This window comes from Notamacropus eugenii, chromosome 6 (genome assembly GCF_028372415.1).
Source record: "Notamacropus eugenii isolate mMacEug1 chromosome 6, mMacEug1.pri_v2, whole genome shotgun sequence".
Lineage (NCBI taxonomy): Eukaryota > Metazoa > Chordata > Mammalia > Diprotodontia > Macropodidae > Notamacropus > Notamacropus eugenii.
Window position 1 is genome coordinate 62024744 of NC_092877.1, and position 21906 is coordinate 62046649.

The 21906-nt window shown below is 39.4% G+C and overlaps 2 protein-coding genes across 6 annotated transcripts in view; one reads left to right on the forward strand and one right to left on the reverse strand.

The window, feature by feature from the left end:
• The window catches only part of ZBTB49 (zinc finger and BTB domain containing 49), a 35604-nt gene extending 34633 nt beyond the window's left edge, over positions 1 to 971 (reverse strand). For 2 of the 4 annotated variants that reach the window (XM_072620216.1, XM_072620213.1), the window contains exon 1: positions 858 to 971. The gene's annotated coding sequence lies outside the window, so the exon portion shown is untranslated. The remainder of the gene's footprint in view (positions 1 to 857) is intronic. The other 2 variants (XM_072620215.1, XM_072620214.1) reach the window with 2 other exon arrangements.
• Positions 972 to 1012: 41 nt separating this feature from the next.
• On the forward strand, positions 1013 to 20983 carry LYAR (Ly1 antibody reactive). 2 transcript variants are annotated; one of them, XM_072620217.1, is made up of 10 exons: positions 1013 to 1240; positions 4340 to 4457; positions 6351 to 6521; positions 7659 to 7773; positions 8909 to 9016; positions 9911 to 9994; positions 12129 to 12576; positions 12750 to 12833; positions 15455 to 15540; positions 16537 to 20983. In XM_072620217.1, the coding sequence occupies exons 3-10, from the start codon at positions 6400 to 6402 to the stop codon at positions 16669 to 16671; spliced, it is 1182 nt and encodes a 393-aa protein (XP_072476318.1). In that variant the 5' UTR covers positions 1013 to 1240; positions 4340 to 4457; positions 6351 to 6399; the 3' UTR covers positions 16672 to 20983. The 2 variants fall into 2 exon arrangements, with proteins under 2 accessions (XP_072476318.1, XP_072476319.1); XM_072620218.1 differs by having other exon boundaries at positions 1070 to 1801.
• Positions 20984 to 21906: the final 923 nt, after the last annotated feature.

The window sequence follows — 21906 nt, forward strand, 5'->3', positions numbered from 1 at the left end:
AACGACTTTCTTCTGGTTCCTGAGACTAGGCGTATTCCAGCCACCTACCTCGAAGCCTCTTGGTACGGCCCTTCTACGTGTCCAGGATGTTCCCTCCTCCCCCAACTCAGGCTTTCTGAATCCCTAGTATTTGCATATTTGTTACAAGATTTCTCCCCTCCCCCCACCATGGGAGAGGAATAAAGTGGGAAACAGAGTACTTTTATTAATAGAAAAAAAAGAAATTTAATTTAAAAGCCAGCCGGGATCTTTGGCTTCTTTCAGCGCTCAGCTCTGCCCCCGTCACCTCGTCTGTTTCGTACACATCTCCAAGCGTCCTGTCGTCGTCCGCCCCAACCCCCAGCGTCTCCGAGCGCAGGCCCGTTTTGCTCTTTGTATCCCTAGCGCCCAGCAGTGCCCGGCCTCACAGCAGAAGCTTAACAAACGCTGGGTTATTGATCGGGTAACACCCCGAGGATCACGTGGCACAACTGGGCATCCCCTCGCACGCAGGAAGGCTTTCCGAATTACGAGCTAATCTGAAGGCCCCGGGTTCAAATCTATGACCTTGGACAAGTCACCTAACCTCTCTGGGCCTCAGTTTCCTCATCTTTAAAACTTCGAAGGTGGCCTAGGTCACCCATTCCTACTCTTCCTCCCCTCCCTCAGGCCCGCCCACCTAGTCCGGGGCGGTGCCAGCCGCGAGCTCCTACGGTGGCCGTGAAGGACCCCTCCAGAACCGCAGCGGCGGCCCAGCCTCCCTCCCAGCTCTGGGCGAGCCCAGAAGACCCGGACGAGGGTGCAGAGATCAGAAAGGCGGTGTGCGAGGCCGTGTCTTTCCCGGTCCCGGTCAGCGACCGCCCGAAGAGCTTCCTTACCCCTCCTAGCGGGCGCGTGCCCTCCTCCTTCTCGGGCTCCTTCCGCTCCCGCCGCTCAGCGGAGCACCTAGGGCTCCGCCGGCGGCCGCTGGGCCCCGCGGTTTGACAGCGCCCTGTATCTCAGAGCACTTCCGGTAACGTCACTTCCGTGCGGAGAAGATGGGGCCGGAGGCGGGGCGGAGGAAGAAGGGAAAAGCGCAGGTTGCAGTGCACGCATGCGCGCATCTTCCTGCGTGCGTTCCCCGCCACCAACTCGGAATCGGGGAATCCCAGATAGTCGGCGTGGACTGGAGGCGGGAGGCGGACTTGCGGGACGCGCCGCCCCGGGAGAGCCCACGTGCTGGGCGCGGGCGGTTGAAACGGTTCTCTGGCGCGCGGCGGGGGTGAGTGGTGGTGCGGTGGGGCGGGCTGAGGCCGCGGAGGCCGGGGCCGCAGCCGGGGGAAGGGGCTGACTGGCGGCGGTTCCCCGGCTCGGCTCGGAGCCCCGGCGTGGACCACGGCGACCCCGATCGGCCTGCGCCCGGGCTGCCGAGGGCCAGCCGAGCCGTCCGCCGCCCTCGAGGTACAGCGTGGGGGCGGGCGGGGGCCGCTGCCCAGGAAGACCCCGGGGTGGATGACTGGGGCGATGGACGGAGTCAGAGGACCTGGGTTCGAGTCTCCGCCGGGCCACGCTGCAGCCGGGCGGCCCCAGCAAGTCCTTGTTGGGTCGCTTTTAGTTAAGGACTGACTGGCCCTCCGGAGGCTGCTCCTGCGTGTGGCCCGAGCCTCGGGGCTACTTTGTTAGGAGTCGCGTAGCGTCCGTGCGATCGTGAGCTGTAGCCACAGTGTCAACGTTTATGCGGCCCCTACCTCGGGGCCAGGCTCTGCGCTAAGCGCCGTACCGTTACTGTCCCTTTTCGTCCTCACGGTGGGAGGCACGTGCCGATGTTATCCCCATTTCGCAGGTGAGGAACCCGAGGCAAACGGATTTGAACTCCAGTATTGTGGGCTCCAGGCCGGGCGCTCTATGCGCGGACACCCAGCTGTCCTGGCAAGATGCCCCCGCCCCTTTCGGGGGGGACCTAGTGACCAACGGTTCTGTTTAGCAAACCGTTCAGTTTTTGAGAGGTGTGTAGTCGAAAAGGTTACCAAGATAAAAAAAATTACGTCCTGTGCTCAAAGAGCTTACCAATCTGGGGGAGAATAGGATGTATACGCAAGCATAATGTAAGGTAGACTGTGATCAGAGCACAGGAGGAGTGCCAAGTAGCCTGAAATGAAATTGATCCAAGAAGACAGTGGCTTTTGGAGGGTAAGAGTGCATCTGTAAAAAGAGAGTGTTGGACTAGCTCCTGACCCTTTCTGTTGTATTATGCTGAATGTGTAAGTTAATTCCTTGAAGATTTTGACAGGAAGGTAGAGAAAGAGACTTGGGGCACTAGGCAACTAAAAGATGAGTGATGAGAGATTGCTGCCAAGAAGCGAAAAGGACATCGAGAGGAGGCCCTGAAAAACAACTGACTGTGTTTCAGTTTTGTCTCCAAATTACTCATGCATGCATGGTGTGTTGGGGGGAAAGGTTTGGATCTTTGATTTTGTAGGGATTCTGGATGCAACTAGTCTGTCATTTTATGTCTTAGAGAGTTGCCTGAGACACCAAGAGGTTAAGTGACTTGTTCTAAATTACAGAACTATTACGTGTCTGTGACAGGCTGTGAAATCTACCTTTTATAACTACTACACTGGACATTGCACCATAACTGCCTCTCCTACTTTATCTGTGTCCCTTTCATATAATAGGCACTTAATAAATATTAAATTAGATTGAATTTTGAGAATTCAGGAATGCCTCCTTAACATGATGAGACATTACCACAAGATTTTAGGAGAGGAGAGAGAAAAAGTGCTTTCCTTTAGGTCACACAACTTGTCAGTGACATAGCTGGAATTAGAACATCTCCAAATTCCCAACCTGTGCTTTTTGCACTAGGTCACACTACTCTATGGGATAAGTCCTTGTTTCACTTCTTTTCCTAAGTGTAGTGCTGCATAGTCAAGAGGCAGTGTGGTACAGTAGAGTGCCATCTTGAAGCTAGTGTCCTGCCTCTGATACTGGTTCCCTAACAAAGCTCCAAGCAGCTCTCCAAGACTGCATTACAGAGATGGTGCCTAAGTGCATTGGCAAAAGGAGTTTTCTCACCCAGGAGTTCCACAGGTTCAGTTCTCATGCTACAGTAGTGCAGTCATGGACTGAAATGGGAAACAAATGTTACACATAAAGTATGTCCCTCTCTTACAAGGATCCGCACTATTAATTTTGCCTTTCTTTGTATCCCCAGTGCTTTGTACAGGTTGTGGAAAATAGTAGGTGTTTGAAAAATATTTGTTGATTTGTACCACTGAGTATTTTTACTTTGTAGTTTAAGTAGAATTTCTTTAGAGTTAATACTTGGTTTTGCCCAGTCATAAACTGAGAAAAACAGGATGCTATTCTTTCCTGCATGTTTACTGTTTTACAGTGTGAAAGATACTTAGGGTTATTTTTATGGCTCATATTGGGCTTCTAAAGAAGAAGTAAGCTGATTACAAGCATTATCTTATTAATCCATATGAATAACAAGCAGGTGACAAATTGTTATCTCCACTAAGTGTGGAGCAAAAAGACAGCCTGTAATTTAACCAAAGTTCCAGAACATGTCTGAAATTGTTTTCTAAAACAGCAACTTCTAATTTAGGAATGGATTATTGTGCAAAAAACCTCAAAAAAAATTTTTTTTTTTTATAAAAAGGATGTTAGACATGGTGTTGAGGTTCCCTTAGGGCAGGGCACCAAAACCTTTATAAAATTCATAACAGAACTGAAGTTTAATATAGTATGTTGTAGTACTATTGAGTACTGTTGAGCCTAAATATCAAACATAACAATATTCTATAGAAAAATACAGTCAGCTTCTAACTTGGGATACCAGGAATGCGTTAAATTCTGGCAACAGAATTAAGAGAGTCACTTTCCCCGAACTCTCCCAGCTCTAAAAGTATTTGCATGGCCTGGGACTGAGATTCTAAAGTGGAAAGTGTGTAAACAACTGGAGAGGGAATTCTGGAGTGAAGAACAGAAATGGAGGTAGTGGCTGGAGGATATATTGAGGGACGGGACATTTCCCCTTCCTTTCCCATTAGCAGTGCTGAAAACCTTGGGCTGGGAGAGTGGCAGGAGGACAGGGCTTTTGAGACCATTGTGTCCTCTTCTCATTTTCTTCTCTAGTTCCCCCTTGATCTTTTCTGTTACTTAACCACTTACCAGGTGAGTGGTAGAGTCAGGGAAAGGAGAGAGGATGGATTTTGCTTTTCTCCATCTTAACCTCTCTTGGTCATCCTGAGTTTGGTTAAGTTGCTTAGTGCAGGTGTGTCGGGCTGGATCATTGCCAGGATAACACTTATTTTATGTTACTGAACTATTATTTTAAGTTTCTAAGTCACTTGTTTATCTTCTGTTCTGCCAGAAGTTCCTAGCCAATTGATTGTGGACAGCAACATAGATCCTGCTCACTTGCCCTCCTTTCCGGCTGGTAGAACTTCCCTATTAAGCATCCCTTCCCCCACAGGATCACAAGATTTCAGGTAAGAAACAGTAGTTACTCCTCGAAAAAGGGTTGGATGATCCTTTACTTATGTTCCTGGGATGCTTTTTAATCATAGCATAGAAATATTAATTATATTATAAGAATAGTAAATAAATGATCAGCAAGCAGACTATTGTACTTACTGTGTCTTATTTCTATGGCTTTTGGCCACAGATGATGATATCTTCCTGGTTTCATATTTATTATGTGATTTTATTCCATTTATTAGGATTTGACTTTTTGTTATACTTAGCATTATGTTTGTCATCATTTGAAATTAGATATAAAATTGAACTATCAAAACAGATCGAGTCTGATATGGTACTTTCAGTTATTGGTTTCAGTTAATGACTGTCTCCTGTTAAAATAGAATTACTGTTATTGTCATCATTAACTAGTATTTGTATGTTCGTCCTTCATTGCCGAAGAAGACCATGCCATCAGAGAAATGATGACATGACTTGCACTTGACTTTGTTTTGAGTGAGAGAGGGCTGTGCAGGTCACCAGCCTCACTTCTCCTCCAGAGCCATCTGAATCCAACGACCAGATATTCATCAGGATAACTGGAGATGACCTGGATGAGGCAATTGGGGTGAAGTGACTTGCCCAAGGTCACACAGCTAGTGAGTGTCAAGTGTCTGAGCTGAGATTTGAACTCAGGCCCTCCTAACTCTTGCACTGTACCACCTGGCTGCCCCACAGCTAGCATTTACAGAGCACCTACAGAGGTATCTGGTGGTGATAGGAAGAAACTTCCTACATTTGTAGATTTCTAAGTTTTTGTATATAATTTTGTATACTATTCTGTCAAGCCCTGTAACAGAACATTACATTTTAATGAGAGGTGCCCATAATAAAGGATCTCTAGGTGTGTCCAGAATACCTTAATCTTAGGGGGCATGGGCCAAGCATTACATAGTTGCAGAAGTTTAAAAGTATCACTGTTGACCTGCCTTCAGTCACTAGATTGGCATCCCATTCATCAGTTAGATACCTGCAAATAGAGGAGATATATTGATTGCATGATATCTCTGTGATAGAAGGAAGATCAAGTTTTTGCTCAGTTCTAGGGGCCTTGGAGGAAGTGATTGATTGAAGACAGGCCCCACCAGACTAGTTGTTCATTCCTCTGGTTTTCATTACGGGTTCCTGGTGTTAAGGACTTTTTTCTATCATCTTTTCTGGCTCACTTGGCGTTCAAGGACAGAAACATTAGAAGTGTCCTGGGTTATTATTAGCTTCTACAAGAGGCTGAGTAAACAAGTTGCAGTATTGAAGCAGAATGCTGTAATGAGAGCATATTTTGACAAAACAGCTATCATCACCAATATATTTATATTATTTTCTTGTTTTTTTTTTTCTTTTTTTGGAGAAAGTATTTCTTTTCTATCAGCAATCCTCAGCCTTTTACATGTCATGTACACACACATCTATAGATACCTTATTTGCATTATTATTTTACTTGGTAAGCTATAGTCATTTGCAATGCAAACTTAGAATCATCTTTCTATGACTTTTATACACATAAATACCAATCACGAAGTATGAATGATACTAGGTAGGTGGTGTAAATTGTTATCTTGTTATTTTTGCTTATGTTAGCCATTCTAGAGGGAAAAGCTTATTTAAAAAAAAAAGAGTGGGCTTGACTGAGCATGATAATAATTTTATTTAGGTTGTTTTGAATTTTACTTGTACTATATATTTGTCTCTAAAATATGTTTAGAAAGTTAGCCATGTAATTCATTTAATTATGAATAAACTGTTAAGTTTATAGTTATTCTGCCTTAATATGTATCTTTCTTGATGGGTTTTGAATATATATTTATATAAGTGTATGTTAGGTAAATTCTTGAGGCATCTAAAATTAATCTCATGTATTCTTTTAGGTCAAGAGTTTTCATCTGTTTTGCATAAAACAAAAAATCATTTATTAAAATGGTGTTTTTTACATGCAATGCATGTGGAGAATCAGTGAAGAAAGGGCAAGTAGAGAAACATGTGAACATTTGCAAAAACTGTCAATGTCTTTCTTGCATTGACTGTGGCAAAGACTTCTGGTAAGCTTTTAACTATAACTAATTTTAAAGATGTTCTAGATAACCTTGCTGTTGTGTAGCTTCCTGCATTGAGCTTGAAGATCAGGGTTGCTGTTAGGATCAGTATTTGGGAATGTCTAATAAGGTGGTTGAGGTAAAAGGACAGGCCCAGAGACAGTGGCGATATCCCAGCAGGCACACTCCTCTTGTTACCCACTAACTTAGTATGAAGTACATAAGTGTTCTCCCCAAGAAACTGCCTTTACATTCTTTCTGTATGTACACATTCACACTGAAGCTGATGCTGTCTCCTTATACTGATATTATACCTTACATCTATATTGTCACAGGCGTATTGGAAAAAGGACTGGCCTTGGAGTCAGGAACACCTGCCTCTGACAGGTACTTTCTGACCACTGGCCACAATAACCATAACCTCTTGGCACCTTGATCACCATTTAAGACAGCTACTGCTCTGTATCAGTGGAAGAAATTAACACAGCATTTCTGTCAGCAAAAACATCACAGGTCCAGAAAAAAAGGCCAAAACAAATCCTAAACATCTGTCTAGTACGTTAGTGCTTAAAGAGTGCTTTTATATATTATCTCATTCCAGATTCCCAGTATACCCATAAAGCATTGTGCTGTGGTAGTGTCTCTGTAGGTTTGGTATTAAAAGTGCTCCAAATGTAAGGAATGTACAAAGAGTTTGGTAACAGTATTTTTTATATTGGACTTTAGAGGAGAGAAAATTGTAAAGTTAACCCTGATGGATAGCAACATCAAGGGAGCCATACATGTTTCAAGCATTTGACCTGCTGGTATCAGAAAGACCAGCATTAAACCATGCTCAGACACGTAATAGCTTTGTGACACTAGACAAGTCACTTAATAAGCTCTGTTTGCTTCAGTTTCCTCATCTGTAAGATGGAGATAATAATAGCACTTTTTCCTAGGGTTGTTGTGAGGATCGAATGAGATACTAATTGTAAAGCACTTAGCACAGTGCTAGGCACACAGGAAGTGCTATCACAGCTTTTTGTCATTATCATTATTACTATTACTGAGAAATATAATAGTGGAGTTTTGGAATGAATAATTGATGTGATAGGAATTAACATTTTAAATCTCTTGAAATGTGTTACTTTTGATGTTAAGGGGTGATGAATACAAAACACACGTGAAGTGCATCAGTGAGGATCAGAAATATGGTGGCAAAAGTTATGAGGCCAAGACGAACAAAGGAGACGTTAAGCAGCAAGAATGGATTCAGGTAAAATACGTCCTGGTTTGTCTTGTGTTTTGGTGTTTATTGGACGATACTGAGATTAGCTTTGTCGTTAGACCAGGACTGCAAACGTGTGTCTGATTTTAAGGCAAAGAATACATTGTCTTGGATGGGGGGAAAGAGGAAGGAAAGAAAGAATGAGTAATCACGTCATACTTTCCTACTCAATAGCTTATGGTTCCAAACACACGTTTTCCCTAAAGATGGCTGTAGAATCTGATACTCTGGACATTAGCTCTTTGAATAACTGTTGACTCTTTTGAAAGAGATGTTTGTTGATTGTATTTTATCACCAGATGGATTTCCTAAAACTTCTGCAGGAAATGCCAAAGTTATTAATGGGATATGTTCTAATAAATTTATCCATAGAAACAAGGTTATTAGTGATTATTAGATTTGCGGGATAGCCCCCAAAAAGTCCACTTCATAAAATTTAATAGACACATTATTAATAGATTTAATAGATTATCTAGTGTAGTTGGGAGGAAACTGATTTTGGTCCATCATGTAACTAAATTTTAAAACTCATTAGGCATTTGTTGAGCACATACTATGGCCAAGGTACTTTTCCTTCCAGTGATGGGGGCTGTAAAAAAAATAGGGTACCATTAGTACCCTTGTAGAACTTCATAGCTTAATAGGGGGAGGAGATATACTTAAATACAGATGATACAAAGTATGATTCTTGTATTCACCATAAACATCCTAAAAACAGCTATATGGGAATGAATAGATCACCTAGTAGGAGAGTAAAATGGGCACATGAAATAAGGGATGCAAAGTACAGTGAGAGTATAGAAGGAGTGTAATGATAACACTAATAGCATTCCCCCAAAGTAGTTGTAGGAATGGAAACAGGAACTTCCTTTGAACCCTTGCCTGTACTGGATCATTACAGCCTGGTGCTGGTGCAGTGAAACTGGCACTGGAGATAGAATCAGCAGGTCCTGGGTTCAAGTGCTGGGCAAGTTGCTTAACACGACTTTCTTCAAGTTTGAATTGAAAGAGTTGGATGAGTTGGCTTCTAAGGGCCCTTCCCCTAGAAACATGATCATATTAACACTATGGTCACTATGAACTGCTCATCTCTTCTGTCTGTCTACAATTTCTCCTTTTGCAGAAGATTCATGAAGTAATGAAGAAACCCAGCATTAGCCCTAAATTGCGGGACATTTTAGAAAAAGTTAGTGCTTTTGACAACATTCCAAGAAAAAAGGCTAAATTTCAGGTAAGTAGTTGAAGTCACTTCCTCACAAAAAGAAGTTTGAAAAAGGTCATTCCATAGTCTCCAAAAGTTCATGGGCATGTTTAGTTTTTTTAAGTTTCATGCACATTTTCTTTTTGAAACAATGTTATGCATGGTGATTAAGTTCCCAGGCTAGCCTGTAAAAACTTATTTAAGTCGCAATGTTACACATGGAATTCTTTCTACAATACAATGTTACAGTAGGGAAAATGCATTCAGAGTTTTAAATTAAGAAGATAAAGGGAGTCCTGGAGGTTGCTCTATAAGAAAGAGGTATGGGAATAGAAGCATTTCTGTTTATTAAAAGCTCAGAAGGAAATCTTCCTCTGACATGGGTTTGCCAGACTTGCCTTTGCCCTGCCCATGACCTGTTGATTCTTAGCAGAGGCTGCTCTTTTGTGGACTTATAAAATGTTTAAAAGGCTTTCTCTCTTTCCCTTGCCATCTGCCTTACTTAACTTGTTTTCAGATAGGTATTGATGGGGACTTTAAATGACAGCAAAGGCTGAAGTGGGAGTTACTATGAAATCATCACAGTGGGACCAGTTCTGAGAGGAAGAGCAGGATAGGGACTCTAGGTTGGGGTAAAGGTAGTGTTTAGGAACTGGGGCTGTAAAACCCAACAGTACAGTACAGCAGGAGAAGTCCCAGAAAGACTCTGTTTCTACCATTCCTGCCCCCTTCACCCCTTCTGTCATGAGGGGCTGAGGACAGGGACCTTACAGCCATGAGCAACTGGGAGCAGAAGAACAATAAGAGGGAAGGGTGGCTCTCACCACTAGGCTTGCCTTTGAAGGGCAGAGAATATATTAGGCCTCTTGTTATTTTTATTCAGTAGGTGATCATGCAAATAATCTGAACTAATTTTCTTGACAGAATTGGATGAAGAACAGTTTAAAAATTTATAATGACTCTCTTCAGGAACAGGTGTGGGATATCTTTTCTGAAGCTACCAGCAATGTAAGTCACATCTGAACTTAAAGTTAGAATGAGTAGTGGCTGTTAAATGTTAAATTTCTCCTTTGGATTGTGACAATTTTCCATAGAGATTCTTTGTGTCTTGTGATTTGTGAATAAAACCAAACCTGACTATGTTATAGAGAGTATTTTCCCGTCGGCCTGAGCAAGGCTTTTTAATGTCAAAATGTACATGGTGTTGCTTCAGTGGGATAAACTACTGACAGGTTAATATAATTAAATTTGTATGATCAGATATACTGAACTCTCTGAAAAGCTATGAGCAGGCCTTGATGATACCCAATATTTTATTTAGCACTGTTGGTTTGCTTACCTTCTGATACAGAAAGTGCAGATATTATCATTTCCATTTTGCAGGTCTGATATGCCTGTACATTAACCAACTTATCGTTTGAATCAAGTTGTGTTTTTTTAAATTATTGGCTACAAAGTCAGTGGAACTCTTATCAGTTGTTTGTTACCTTCCTCCCAGCAAGTAGCCATGTTGTTGACAGTCTATACATTTTTATTTTCCTTGGTCAGAATGGTATTGGGTACTCTCTTTGCTTTATGTTGTCTGAGACAAACTTATATGTATTGATACATGTATACTTTCTGAGAAAAATACACTTTGAGTTGACATTTGCCAAGTCATTTTTCTTCTGAATTGTAAAAAAATCTTAATGTTGATTCAGAAAAAAAATTTGGGAAGCTTGGAATCTCTGTAGTGCTTGACAGTTTTTTTTCTTAATACCGAGAATGAGTCATTGTATACGTCTCGTTTTCAGTGCTGTTGATTTTTCCTGGTTTCAGTGATCTAAAGTCCTGGCTGAAGAAAAGAGATCCATTAGGCTCTTCAGCAGATGCCAAGGGGAAGCATCTAGGAGTAAAGGAGCAGTAGAGACTTGAAAGAAGTAGGCGGTTATAGGAGGCAGAAAGCTCACTCCTTCAGTGGAAGAAGCAGGAGATTGTGTGGTTGGGATAGTTGTGGGCTCTTGTGTTGGTGTCCATTGCTGCTTTGTTGTGCTTCCTAGTGTAGTAATAGCTTCTCTATAAGAATGTTTTTATGGTAATGTGTAGTCTCATTGGATTCTTGCTAGAGCCCTGTGAGATAGGCATTTCTAGGATTATCCTGATTGTTTAGAAAAGTAAAGTGACTTGCCCAAGATTACACAACTAGCAAGTGATAGAACCAGAATTCAAATTCAGGTCTTTGGACGATATATACAGTAGAAACTCGGTTTATGACGTACCTGGTTTACATATGCATCACTGGACAAGGAAAAATTTTTCTCCAAATTTGTATTGCAGGATGAACAAAAATTCACAGTATGAACATCAAAATTTTGTCAAAAAACATTACCCAAATAAGGCTATAGCAATGAGAGCCATGAATATTTTTAATGATAAGGCAATGTCACATTTCCGTGACATTCTGAAAAAATGTCAAAAACAAGTATAAACAAGATGGATTCCTAGTCAGAAGCAAATGTAAAAAAAAAAAAATCAGTGAGTCAGAACATTGAAAGTGATAATAAAAAACAAAAAATAAGTGAAGGCAGTACTGGTAGGCTTACATTCAGTGAAAGTAGCACAAGAGAGAGCACTCCCGACATTGAAATCCCTGGTGTTCTCCTAAAAGGATGTTCTCCTTCCAAGCAATAACCATTCCTCCTTTTCCTTCCTCTCATCTCCCTCACACCAGCCACAACTCTTCTCAAAGGTAAAATGCAGGTTAATTTTCGGTTTATATTGTGTACTAATCATTGCTATTGTATTTCAGTCACATTAAGGGCAAAAAACTTACTTAAAATTATAAATAATTATTTTTACATGAATATTTTTGGGGATGTGGTACTCATCATCTGACTTTACATTATTTCCTATGGGAAAATTCACTTTGTAATATGAACACATCTTATGACGAACAGAATCTCAGAACAAATTAAATTTGTCAGCTGAGGTTCTACAGTATATCTGCTATCCTTTCCACTTCCCCAGACTAATGTATGAAAATAAACTCTTCCTTTTTATTAACTCATCACTTGTTGGTGATCATGTAAAAGCTATATCTTAAATGAATGTTTGAATGGAAGGAGGAAAATACTGAACTTTGTGTTTTCCCCCCAATAACAAGGGACCAAATACAAAAGAACAAGAAAAACAGCCTCTCAACCAAGTGGAGAATCAACATTCAGAAAACAAAGTTAAGACAATACCCACTGAAGGTAGTGAAAAAACAGTAGGACACCCAGAGGGGAAGAAGAACAAAAGAGAACGGAAGGAAGAGCGACAGAAGAATAGGAAAAAAGAAAAGAAAGAACTGAAGTTAGAAAACCGTCAAGAAAATTCCAGTGGTCAGAAATCCAAAAAGCGCAAGAGGGAACAGGCACAGGAGCTGGATGCCGCAGGGGAAGAAATGCCAGAAGTGAGCAACACAGAAAAAAAGAAAAATAAGAAGAAAAAAAACAAGAAGGCGTGTGCAGCCGAATCCGAAGTGAATGGAAATGGACATCATGTTGAAGTGACAATGGAGGAAGAGACTAAAGCACCTACAGAAAGAAGGAAACGTAAGCATTCAGAAGGTAAGTGACTCCTTTGTGGACCTTGTTTTCTAACAATGAAAACATCGTTTATTGTTTCTTTTCTTAACAAATAATTTGAATTCTAAATACAAAATTCCAGCAGGGGTATTTTCCCTTCCAAATTATGGACAATGGTTGTAATGATGTTGTACTTTAATTTTCTCAATACTTAGAAGAAACTGATTGTAAGAAGAAAAAAGTGAAACATACAGAAGACACTAATGTGGAGACTGAAGAGAGTGAAACACCTATAAAAGGTATATTTCAATAAGTTTTATTTAAATTTTCCTCAGCATTTTTCATGTTCCGAGTAATGTACTGTCAAATGAAATTTAACAGAAGGGAAACTGAGGCAGTTCTTTGAACAAGATAATATTTGTTAGCAGGGGTATACTGCCTGTCAATAAGGGGTCAATGGCTTGCTTCCATGTATGCCAAAGACCCTGAGTAAAAGGATAATTCCCCTTTTATAGGTTTTAGGGAGAACAAAACAAGACAGGTGACATCATGGGATTGGAGACAGTGTGTTTGGTTACAAATATGAGAAGTTTGGTAATGGGGCTAGCAATGACTCCCCTTCTTCTCTTATGACAGTAAGAAGTGCTCATTATTTGAGTGCAGCTGCAAGGATTAAAGATAACAGACCAGTCTTTTTGGACAGCAAACCAGACATCCTTGAAAGATAACTTGGTGGTATAGTGTAAAAATTCTAGGCCTGATTCTCTTGTGTTCACATGCATTCCCCAAGGTCAGCTAAATTCTTTCAGGCAATAATAGATCAGTGATTAGCAGGAAAGCTACATTTCTAAACTTAACCCTTTACAGGCCAGCTGAGTTCTAAACTAAGTTCAGAGACAAAGAACCATGACTTAAGCAATTACAGGATAAAATCAATTACTTATAAATAGTATCAATAAGAAAATGATACAGGATTGATATTAATCATTTCAGTACTTAGCATGAGGGAAATTCTAGGAAAAAAAGAAAACGCATTCTTCACTTTATGGAGCTTAAAATGTATGGGAGGGGTACCCAAACACCAATTAGGCATGTATTCAAACATAAGACAAAGAAGAATAGGAAGGGCTAAAGGAAGTACAAAGCGATATGAGATGAAATGAGGGAAAGCTCAGGGAATGGTTTGTGAAGGACTTGGGTAGATTATGTAGTTTGTTTTGATCTAGAGACTGCATATAGGTAAATATAATAAATAGTCCATTTGTTTATTGTGGGGATTATGTGAGAATTTGTATGGTATGTTCCCATGAAGTAGGGCAAATTGGTCTTTGAGGCCTATAGTTCTGGTAATGCTATTGTGATATGGCTTGGGTTGCTTCTTTTACTTATATAACTTAATTTATGGATTTAATATAATGCTAAACATATGAACATTCAAAACTTAGCAGTAATGAAGATATAATTATTTAGCCTATCAAATCCAGTTAGATATTGGGGCAAATGTTTTTTGTACTTAGTTGGTGTTGTTTGGTCATGTCCTACGATCCCATTTTGAGGTTTTTTTGTTCCTAAATCTCTTGCTGGATCTTCATCCTTTAACTATAAGGGTTCCCAAAGTTCTGTCCTAGACTCTTTTGTCTCTGCTATCTCAGTTAACTCCTGTGGGTTCAGTTTTCTCTAACTTGTAGATTTATGTATCCAGCTCTATCCTCTCTTCTAAACTCCAATTGCATGTCTCCAGCTGCCTTTTGGATCTTTTAAACTAGATTTCCTGTAGATAGGCACCTCAAAATTAACATGCCCCCAAGGGGATTCATTCTCTTTCCCTCAAAAGTCTTTCCCTCTTCTTAACTTCCCTATTATTTTTCTTGAAGTCACCAGTCTTTCAGATTCACATCCTATCATTGTCTATTTATTGTTTTCCTCTCACATGTTCAGTTGGCCTAGTTGTACCATTCTAGCATTCCTCATATAGATTCCTTTCTCTTCACTCACAAAACCACCATGTTGATTCAACCCTCATCACCATTGCTGCAATAGCCTTTGGATTGGTTTGCCTTCTGGAAGTCACTCTGCTCTCTATTCCATATACCTAGCTGCCAAAAGGATTTTCCTAAAGCAAAGTCATCCCCATGCTCAACAAATTCCACTTATTCTCTGTTATTTCCAGAGTTAAGTATAAAGTGTTTGGCATTAAAGGATCTTTTTATAGCTTGGCCCTTTTCCATCATATGCTTTACCTCCCTCTCGTGGACTTTATAGTCCAGCTACAGTAGACACTCTATCTCTTGTCTCTTGCCTTTGCCCCATCTCCCCTCATGCCTTGGACATTCCCCCCTCTCACTTTTAACCCTGATAAGGGATAAAACAGGACAGGGATGTACCTGATTTCTTTGAAGGCTCAGCACAAAAACCACCTTCTGCAGGAAACCTTCCCCAGTCACTCATGCTTTCCCAGATACATGCCTGTATCTTTTCCTCTGTCTGTGTATTTACATGTTGTCTTTTATATTAGGATATAAGCTTCTTGAAGTTAGGAACCGCTGTTGTGTTTTTGAAGGTAAAGATGAAGTTTCCAGTAGGCAGAGAGGTAGAGGGAGTGTGTGCTAGGCATTGGAAGGGGGTCATTTCAGGAATGCATTGAGTTGCCCTGAGTCAGCAGAGTAAAAATTCAAGATCAGGGAATAGTTAGTAGTACCACTTAGCTGAAATGTAGCATGATATGAGTGGTAGCTCTTTCCATGGAAAGAGTTCATCCATTTCCCAAAATAGTTAACTTGTGATAACTATCTCATTCATCCAATTGGTGTTTTTATATTTATTTTTATAATATATTTGTAATAAGTTTATTATATTTATATGTAATATACATGTAGGCATATGCATATTATACTGTTCTGTATAATTCATCACATTTTAGGAAAATTCAACTGGAAAGGAACTATCAAAGCTGTTCTGAAACAAGCCCCTGACAATGAAATATCAGTTAAAAAGTTAAGGAAAAAGGTATGGAATGTTAAATTAGTATAGTTGATGAAATTATTTCCTTATTTTAAAATATTCAGGCCTTTATTATAGCACTTTATATGTGTATAATCTGCAAAGCACTTTCCTTATAACAACCCTGTGATGTAGGGAAGAAGAAAGAAATAAGCATTTGTTAAGCACCTACTAAGTACCAGGCACTATGCACTTTACATTTGGTTTCAGATAACCCTGTGAGGTAGGTACTATTAATATGAAGTTAAGTGACTTGCCCAGTGTCACTCCGCTAGAAAGTGTCTGAGGGTAGATTTGAACTCAGATCTTTCTTCCTCCAAGCCCAGTGCTCTAGCCTCTGCTTCACCAAGCTTATCTTCCCCTCATGTCCTTGGTTGTTTCTATCAGTGGCAGTACCATCTAACTATTTTCTCATGTTGGAAACTTCATCTCTCATATCCAGCCACCAAGACCAATCAGTTCCACCATCATAACATGCTTCAAAATTTGTTAGTATTCCATTCTTCAGGTGAGGAAACTGAATGTTAAAATATGTACATGATTTGCCTGACATCCCATAGAAGGAATAGGACTTGAGTCCAGGTCTTCTGACTCCAGGTGCAGGTGGCACAATGGATAGACCACTCAGGAAAACCTGAGTTCAAAGCTGACCACGCATTTTCTAGCTTTGTAACTCTGGACGAGTCACTTCTGTCTGCTTCAGTTTCCTCATCTGAAAAGTGGGGATAACAAAGCACCTGCCTCCCCAGGGTTGTTGTAAAGCTCAAATGAGATATTTGTAAAGCACTTAGTATGGTGTTTGGCACATAGTAAACACTATGTTTATCAGTATCATTATTAATTCTGCCTCCCCTACCTTTCCTACCATGGAAAGTTATTTTCTTTTAATATTTTACTAGTATTTTGTTGTTCTAGATCCCTAGTCAAAATACATCTTTTTATTACTGAAAGATAAACTTTCAGTACAGTTAATTCCATTTGATTTGTTTTCTTTACATGAAGGTTTTAGCACAGTACTATGCAGTGACTAATGAACACCACAAATCTGAAGAGGAGCTGCTAGTCATCTTTAACAAGAAGCTCAGCAAGAACCCCAGCTTTAAGCTCTTAAAGGAAAAAGTAAAACTTGTGAAGTGAACATTTTCCTACTTGGTTAAGGAATGCACACTGTTCCTGACTTCTGCCTCCACCACTCATTACTATTTGTAAAACAGTTAACAGCCACTCAGATTTTGTGTTGTTGTTTTTTAAATGTTAAAGAAAATGTATATTTTTGGTAGCGCTTTTAACTGAAAATAAAAGATAATTGCTGCCCACTATTCTAAATTTATGATACAGAAAATTACTGGAGTTGAGAAAATATGAATTTATTAGGATTGATATCTTGGCAGCAGTTAAACACAGTAACATTGACATGTCGTTCTATTTTGTACAGTGAGTTGGGAATTTTAATTAAATTTAATTGACATAAATTTCAGTCCTTCCTAAGCATTTTTAATCTAGCAGGAATTCTGTGTGAATTTGGTGGAGGGGTTTTGTTTGTTTTATTTTCCTCATTTATGTATTTAAGGGAGATGCAGAATTTTGTTTAGGAATGACAGCAATATTTTATCTTTCGTATATTTCTAGAAATGCCTACCCCCACCATCAGTAAGATACTTTGGATAATTATTTCCTTCAGTGTTGGTGGATTTGTGTTCACTCTTCCATGCAATCTTCATCCACCTTATGATGAAAGGAACAGATTTAAGAGATTATTGACTAGAGTTAGATATAAAGGTTAATGGCCCTTTTGGGATGGATTCCATGGCCTTTGCATCATTTCTCTAACCTTTATTTACTCTTAGGTAGAGAAGGGAGGGGATAGTAGCTCTCTGTTGCTGTAGGTTATGGGTATAGGTGGCTACTCAAACTCAGTGGATGTCTACAGTACCCAGAGAGAGATTCCACTTTCAGCTTTATCAGCTGATTTAGTAAATGGCTAATTAACAGGCAGTCAGAGAAAAAATGGGGTACCAGGTACTGGGTCGAGTTATTGGGCAGAACTAGTAGCAAAGTTTTGGAAGTTCAAGAAATGAACTTTTTCTACTTCACACTGAGTTCCTCAGAATTATTTCATGCTTCAAAAACCAGCTGAGATAACCAGGAACTGAAAGGAATGGCTAAAATTTATTTGATTCTATAACTTACTGCCATGGTAGTATATATTGGGGTACTTAAATTTGCTTAATAAATCTGTAACTAGAAAGTTGGGAAGGTTAGATTCTATTTTATATATACATTGAGACACAACTATTTAAAAAAAGTAACTACCGTTCTGATACCTGGGTGTTTTTTAAAGTCTTGGGTTTTTTCCTCCCTTCAGATTTTTTTGTACATTCAAGTATTCCTTTCCTAAAGTTGTATGTGTTTGGCTTATTTTTGACTTGGATTGGAAGAGTTATCATAGACAGATTAATAATAGGTGCTTTTGGCCATTACTTAAATTTGAACAGAACTTAGAAGAGAACCTTAAGGGTGGGGAAGAAGCAAACCCTTTAATGGCTAATATCTTTACTGAACTGGAGCTAATTCCTAAAGGGCAAGATACTCCATAGCCAGTCTCTAGCAGAGAGCATTCTCCATTCTGGGCAGGATAAAGGCATTTCTCAGGCTTGGGAGGACTGTTTAGCAGCTGAGAGAAGTAAGTCTTTGGGTCATCTCTAGGGCTGCACTAGAAATAGTGAGTGATGGGACTCTTTTTACCCAGACAACCTTGGGGATAGGATATGATGGTTGGGTGTATCCGAAAAGGTAATTAACACCTGAGAGAGGCTGGACTTAGAAACTGAAAGCCCGCTCTGATCCCCTCACCCCCACTAGGATTTTGGAGTCCCTCTTCTAACACATTCTGGTTGTGTGACCCTGGGCAAGTCCCCTACCCTCTGAGTGCACCTGGCAAATCAGAACAGGTGCTCTTCTGCATTAGTAGAAGGAGTTTCTTTATCTATACAAATCAAATCACAGGCCATAAATTTTAAGAAAATACAATTCTTATGAAAAAACCTTGTTTGGGCTGGTTCTGTTAACTTATAAAATAAGGCTTCTTTGGCTTATAAGGGTAAGCAGAATGACTATTTTTAAAAAACTAGACTTGTGCTTGTGTCTACTCTTTGTGAAACAGAAATACTTAACCCCAACACCCCTCCACCCCCCACCCCTACCCCAGTTAGGGAAGAAAACTGAGATGAGCAATCAATAGCTATAAGTTGTTATAGAATAGTCAGTACTAAAGATAGCATGAAAATCTTTCCCTCTTTTCGTCCCAGAGTACAGAATTTTATTGCTTGATTTTTATTATCAATTTTTCATTTTAACAATCCTCCCAGAAGTCTTCTGATGCCTCATCATAGTGGCAGGTAACTGGCTTGATCTTTAAGGCTACAGCAGTGGAGCATGAGCTTCAGTACACAGATGTGATGATAGACTGATAATGTGTGTTATCAAGGACTAGAATAAATTAAGACAGGATTATCACCAGGGTGTCCCCAAGCTATTAGGTTTTTAATTATACAACTCTAAAATGCCATCTATTCTCAAAATATCTAAAACCATGAAGAAAATAGAAAAGTATGAGCCAGGTGGGGAGGAGCAAAAGCATTTTTCAGACTTTAATATTATAAAGCAAAATTATTTGGTACTTAATTTTTTTTACAAGTAGACCAGTGAAACATATTAGCCATGCAGGAAACAAGTAGTTTTTAAAAGTCTACTGTGATAAGCTGAAAAATACAATTACTAGAGTAAGAACTTCATTTTTTAAAAGAACTACTGGGGAAACTATAGCAATTTAGCAGAAATGAAGTTTAGATCAACATTTTCCACAAGCTAAAAATTAATAAACAAGCTGAATATAAAAGGCTTAGGAGACCCAAGATAAAGGTACTTTTCACAACTAAGGAGGGAATTCTTAACCAAACCACACGAGTCATAGAGGAGATCATAAAAGATAAAATAGGTAGTTTTGATCATATAAAATGTTAAAGCTTTTGCATAAATAAAATCAAGACAAAAAAGTTAAAAGTCCAAAATCTAAAACATAGGGCATTGATATAATATCAAAAGGATATGAAATTTTCTAAAGAATTATAAAGTATAAATGACCAAATGAAAATATGAATAGTAATAGAAATGCAAATTAAAGCAATTTGATTTTCACTTTGTCCCCTGCAAAATGACAAAGATGAGGAAAGATTGGTACAGTTGATATTAGTGGAAAGGCAAGGACACTGATGCAAAATGGTCCAGCTGCTCTGGATTTCAATTTGGGATGTTAAAAAATAAATCTCCATACCCTTTGATACAGGATTGAATTTTAAAAAAATAGCATTTATTAAGTACTTAACCATGTGCAAAGCAATATGCTAAGAATTGGGGATAAAAATAGGAAAGCAAGACGGTCCCTGCTTTCCAATAGCTCATATGTAAGAGATAACACAGGTTTCAACTATAAGTCAGATAGAAAAGTCCTGTAGTACTTAGTGGCAAAGTAAATGATAAAAATATCTGTTTCTGGTGTTAAGGCATTTGACAGTACTAAAGATTTTTGTGGTGAGAACTTTGTTTTACAGGCCTGCTGAAGAAGTGTCACTGCGCCTGCTGAGGAGTATGGAACATATCCACAGGGATTGGGTCCTTCCCAGCATGATAACTGTGGGGGAAGGAGCTCTCTCCATTCCTATCTGAGGGTCATTTAACTTGCCTGACACTTGCCACATCCTGTCTAGCTCAGAGTGCCTTGCTACTTCAGACAGGCATGCCTGCCCCACAAGTACCAGCTAGTTGGCAGTTGGTGGGAATGGCTAGACCCATCTCCACAAGTTATTTCTCTGCATTATGGCTTTGGAGCTGGGCTAGAAGCAGAACCAGTGGTTTGGGGTATATATGCTGACTATTGGACACAGGTTATATCCCAAAGAAAAGCAAAGACAAAAACATTTACAGCATCACTCTTTGTATTAGCAAAAAACTGGAGACAAAGTGGGAGTCCGCAGATTGGACAATGGCTGAAGACAAACAAAAAGGATAGTAACAGACTGTACAATAAGAAATGATGAATTAAGGTATTTAAAGAAACATGGGAAGATTTGTGTGAACTGATGCAGAGAAAAAAGTAAGTGAAACCAAGAAAATGATAAACACAAATAACTACAGCAATGGCAGAAATCGCTGAAAGGAGTTTTTAGTAATTGAAAAACAAAGGTTCCAGAGAGTAGATGATGAAACATCTCTCTTTTTAGCAGAGAGATGAGGGATAACTGGGACAAAAAACTGTACATTTTGTGAAGTGCAACTACTGTATTGGATGTTTACTTAACATGTTTTTGTCATGAGGGAAGGTTAAATTGAGTGGGATTGGAATTGAAATGACTGATGTAAAGACAAAAAATACATATATTTTTAAAAATTTTATTAAGTTCTAGTGGGCTTATATTCTGTGTCAATGAAAGGATAATCAACACTTCAAAATTTTGATTTCTGTGGTTAGAATATAGTAGCCTATGATTACATAGAAATTTTAAAAAATATTTAATGTGGTGTATTCTCAATTCCTAGTTCATTTTTGTTATCCAAAACTGATTTTTCCATATATCTTTATATTCCTCAGCTGTCTGTCTTTAAAAATCTTTCACATGTTCTTAGCAACTTCTCATTTTTCCTTTGAAATCAAAAATCTTAACTGACCACTTAAAACAATTTGGTTTGAAATTCTAATCTTAGGCTACTTTGAAACTGGTTTTGATGAATGAATGTTAAAAAAAAGCCACACAGCCTTTGGTTTATCATGGACTGCAGTCTGATTTTAGTAACAGTTTTTTTTTTTTTTAATAGATAAAGAATTCTTTAAGAGCTTTAGGGAATCAAGACTTTCATCCAGGGCATTTCTAGGAACAAGAGCAGTTAACAACCTACTTGTCTTCATTCTTTGATCCTCCCATCTGGTGTTATAATCCCACTCCATCTGCACAGGGTATTCAGACCTCAACATAATCAGTAGATTGTGCTGGTTGTTTTCCCTGGATACTCTGTTACAATGAAGTACTCTTTCAAGTGGTAGCCCTTTCCTTTATGAGGGAATTTAGTGATAACATTAAGTGTGAGTAAAGGACAAGAAAAGTGTGTGTGGGGGTACGTACTGTACATTTGCAGCTCTCACAATCAATGCATTCAGCATTGATCCCTTCTCCTAATTGTACTTTGAAGAAATAACCAGAATATGGCCTCATTTCTTTTCTGCTCAGTCATCCAGGGATAGAGAGTGTATTATATTTCCCTTTACTACTTGGAGGAAGTGTCACTTTATATTGAATTCCAAATTTCATTGGAGTGACA